Here is a 4,196-nt window from a genome sequence, read left to right as displayed (position 1 = left end):
ACACCCACACTACATTTCCAAGTCCTCCAACCCGACCTCTCTCTTCCCACCCACCATCAAAACTGGCAGGATCTGTACCGGAAGCATCCCCACTGCCTCACACAAAGTAAGCTCCCCACTCCCACTCTTCTTATTCAGGAATTTCAGCATCAGTCTCTCCTTCCTCTTGCGCCCACCCCCCACTCCCACCAGGCCTCGGGCTGGCCACTCCTTCTACCCCACCGCTCTGGCACTGCAGAGATGGGGCATCTACAGCAGAGCCCTGGATTGGCAAATCGGGGGATGGAGAGCCAGCAACAGCAAACAGGGGGCCTTAGGAGGACCTCGGGAAGGATTAAGACCCCTGAGAGGCACGAAGACCCTGGCCCTCTGCATACCCCAAGGAGTGGAGCTGGGCCAAGGGCTGGAAGCGCTTTCCTCTGACTCTTCTGGCGGGGAAATGGAGGCACATCCAGGCAGTTTTCATAGGGAGACTAGCCAACTCAGCCCCCCTTCTCCGCAGCTGAGGGAGCTGCAGGCAAACTCCACGCCCTCCCCACAAATCAGGCATCGCCCCCCATTCACACCCGCAAGGGCACAGGGCACTGCAAAGGCCGGTGAGGGACGGCGGAGGCAACAATCCCAATGTTGCCAGAGATGACACAAGCAAGTAAAAAAGGGAGTTGTCTCCCAGCACGCCCTATACAGGGACCCCTCCCCAGTCTGCGAGGAAACAGAGTGGCTGGAGGTGGGAGTCATCCCTCCCTTAAACCCGGCCTTTGGGAGCTCACCTGGCCGTAACCACTGAAGGCCAGCGGCACGGAGACAGTGGAGCCGCCCGGATTGGAGAGCCCGACGCGTCCTCGAGACAGAGAGCGAGCTGAGCCAGCGCCGAGCTCTCTGCAGCCTCTGCCGCCAGAGCTCCCAACCCCGAGGCCCCGCCCCTGCCGCGCACGCCACGGCCACGCCCCCTGCGGGCCCGGCCCCCTGCCCGGGCGCGCCCGGCCCCGGCACGTGACTAGGGTGCCTTTGATGATGCGCCATGTTGGCAGGACCCTGAGCGTCCCCCACGAGGCCAGGGCGAGGCCGTGGCTCCCCCAGGAGGCGCTGTGACCCAAGACCACATCGTCCCCAGTGAGATGGGAGCCCTAGGTGCAACACGCACCCACTGGTCACCACTGTTCTTCATTTAACTGGTTCCATAAATTGGCTTTGACCCTGGCCATGTAGCCACTGGTTTTTCACCTTTCACATCTGCTCTCCTGCCCACTTTTGATCTCGTTTACACCATTATTTTCTTTTTTAAAGTAGTACAATCTGAAATCTAGATAAATTTCTGTGAGCTGCACTGGTGAATGTGTGTTGCTTGCCTCCAGGCACCTGGCTGTTTTAACACTGTTACTATAAAATGTCTATTATATATAACATAGTATGAAGGCAGTTTCAAATGCCAAAATTCCCAGATGACATATTTCAGCTAAACCTCTACACTTTCCTGAATTATTCCCTATCCTGTCCCCTGTAGCTATTAATGCAATCTTTCGCATCTGGTTTGTGAAAATTCATCACAAAGCCTACTCAAATCTTTGATGAATACTCAGTAAGCACTGCCAAGAAGTGTGAACCATTTTTATGCATACAATGTGTATATATATGTATTTATAGCTATATACACAACAAGTGTTATAGCTGAAATCAATGGCACGTGGAACCTTAAGTTTTGGGGTGGGTTTTTTTTCTTCTCCTTATCCCCAAAAGAATTCACCATTTGGCTTCATTTCCTTGCATTTCTGGAAGGAAATAGAAAAGTCTGAGTAATTCTATTTGGGAGGTGAGAACCGAGGCAAAATATGTGTTATTTTACTTGTCTGACTCTCAGAGCAAAAGGAAGTGAAAATTAGATTTTTACCTCTAAGTTCCAACTCTTCTCCAGGTGGTCTGTAGCTCTCACAAATAGAAATGCTTTAAACACCTCACATCCTTTGATTAATGAACGTGAATCATTGTAAATCTAGAAAAGGTGGCTTGACCATTGCAGAGGGAAGGCTGAAGCCATGATAACCAGCCAAGACTTCAAACTTTGTCAGTATCAGGTTGAAAGAACAGCTGAGGCAGTATCTATCTTACCATCTTACCATGGAGTTTAACATAAAAACCCGTAAGTTGAGTCAGAATATAACTGTTACATCAAATTTATTTCACTCCCTTTAAAAAAGTAATTTCTAAATGGAATCCACAATCCACTGGGACAAATTCCTCCCATTTCATGGCATGTTTTAGTTCAGAAAACTACTCTGTGCTTCTCTCCTCCTGCCACAAAGATGCAACTCTTGAATGTAGAGTTTTGGGTTTGTTTTTTTTCCTGGGACTTTTCTTTCTTTAAAATAATTCATACAAATGGTTACAGTCACAAACATGATTTTAACCAAAATGCTGCTACCCTACCACACACATCAGCAGGATGGCCTGGGGCAGGAGCCGCCACCGTGACCACTGCAGGGCAGTGTGGAGGGCGGGCAGGCGGGTGGCCTGGGGAGGAAAGCTGCCTTCCTCGTGCTTCACGGCACTTACTTCATGTAGAATCGGGAGACTCACGCCAAAATCAGGGGATGAGGGGTACAGCCTTTTATTTTACTAAATTATTCTAAAAATAAGACAAGCAGGTAGAAAAACAATGCACTGTGTAGCATGAAAAGAAAACGGGAGAGATTCATTGTCCTGAGAAGTTTGCAGCCTGCCTGGCCCCGGGGTGCCCGTGCCACATTAACTACCTACTAACTTCTTTTGCTTAACGATGGTTGCGCAGGACAAGTCCGGGGATGAGGGGGGCTTCTGCTTGCCGCTCCCCACCTACAAGGCCAGCCTCTAGGTGCTGGGGCCCCAGAGATGCCACCACCTCTTGTGCCTCGGTCTGCGGCCGGAGGGCAGACAGCTAGCTCTGCCTGGGCTACAACTGGTCACTAGTGTGGTCTCTATCCATCTCAGGCTGGACAGTTTGGCCAGGAGATGGGGTGTGGGGTGGGTGGGCCACAGGGGGTGGAGGGCAGATCATGGGGCAAGGACATGGAGCTGGGGACGGTGCCTTCGACAGTGGCGGGGATGCCGGTGGGGGCCATGCCCACCACACCGGGGGGGTGGGGATATCTGTAGGCTGCCCCATTGAGCTCAGGGTGGTGCACCACGGCTGGGTCCATGCTGGCGTAGTGGGTGGCCGCTGTCTGGTGGTCTTTGTTGACACTGTTTTTCAGGCTGTCGGGGATCCAGCCTGTGCAGCGTGAAGGCTGGGTGCATCTACTCTCTAGGTTTTTTATTATTTAAATGTCCAAATGCTGTTTGTCCAGGACTGAGACTCACTGTTCAGTTCTAGTACTACTCTCACTGTGGGGTAAGGTTAACTATAATTGGGGACTAGCAGCGGTATTAAGCAGATGCTGCCTAAGAATATTCTTTAAATATCCAGGGTAGAGAGAATGGTAAGGAAAAAAATCCTAATTTGGCCATGTGGCTCATGCTAAGAACCACCCCAACACGTATACCATCTCAGTGCACTGTTCACTGGTTACAAAGGACAGGGATATGGCAGGTAAGCAGCACCATTATCTGTTTAGGAAGGGGGGGGGAATCCAAAACAAAATCACTTGTGCCTACTTCTGAGAGTATATTACCTACAATAAATCCTCTGACCACGAGGAGGACATTAGCATTTCTGCAGGGACAAGAGGTCCCGCACACAGAATAGCGCCACAGCACAAAGCGAAGGGCAGTCACTAAATGCTGGTGGTTCAGATTCATTTCCACATGGGATGCATTTTTAAAATGACCTTCAGACTAATAAATGCCTAACAATTCAATGAAAAATATGCCACTATCATTCTTGTAATAACTTTTCTTGGTTTAGATTGTATTTTAATTTAAAAAAGAAACATTATTTAAAAGATTCCTTCATCAGTCTTTACTTACACTTTTGAGGCTGCTTAGGGATCAAGCATACAATTGCATTTTTATTCACACTTTTATGTACATTTTACCTCCTCCCCTTTAGTATCGTATGTATCACAAGAAAAACAAAGCGACCTTCTTCATTGTTTATGTGCAGACCTGGATCAGAATTCTGGTTTTGCCATTTACTGGCTGTTTGACCTTGGATAAGTCACTGATACTGCTTCCTCACCCAAGAATAGTAAGTTATCACCTTTTTTGCAAGGTCATAAAAATTA

General features: G+C 49.1%; 1 protein-coding gene across 1 annotated transcript in view; it reads right to left on the bottom strand.

Annotated features, from left to right (window-relative positions):
- Positions 1 to 2,767: 2,767 nt before the first annotated feature.
- The window catches only part of TMEM183A (transmembrane protein 183A), a 28,833-nt gene continuing 27,404 nt past the window's right edge, over positions 2,768 to 4,196 (bottom strand). The window contains exons 10-11 of the mRNA XM_006887976.1: positions 3,057 to 3,228; positions 2,768 to 2,890 (exon numbers count right to left, since the gene is read on the bottom strand). Of these exons, the coding sequence (XP_006888038.1) occupies positions 2,768 to 2,890; positions 3,057 to 3,228 (295 nt within the window). The remainder of the gene's footprint in view (positions 2,891 to 3,056; positions 3,229 to 4,196) is intronic.

Source organism: Elephantulus edwardii, unplaced genomic scaffold (genome assembly GCF_000299155.1).
Source record: "Elephantulus edwardii isolate Elephantulus edwardi_28Jun2011 unplaced genomic scaffold, EleEdw1.0 scaffold00063, whole genome shotgun sequence".
Classification (NCBI taxonomy): domain Eukaryota; kingdom Metazoa; phylum Chordata; class Mammalia; order Macroscelidea; family Macroscelididae; genus Elephantulus; species Elephantulus edwardii.
The sequence above is the reverse complement of the archived record's forward strand: the minus strand, read 5'-3'. Positions and strand labels throughout refer to the sequence as shown.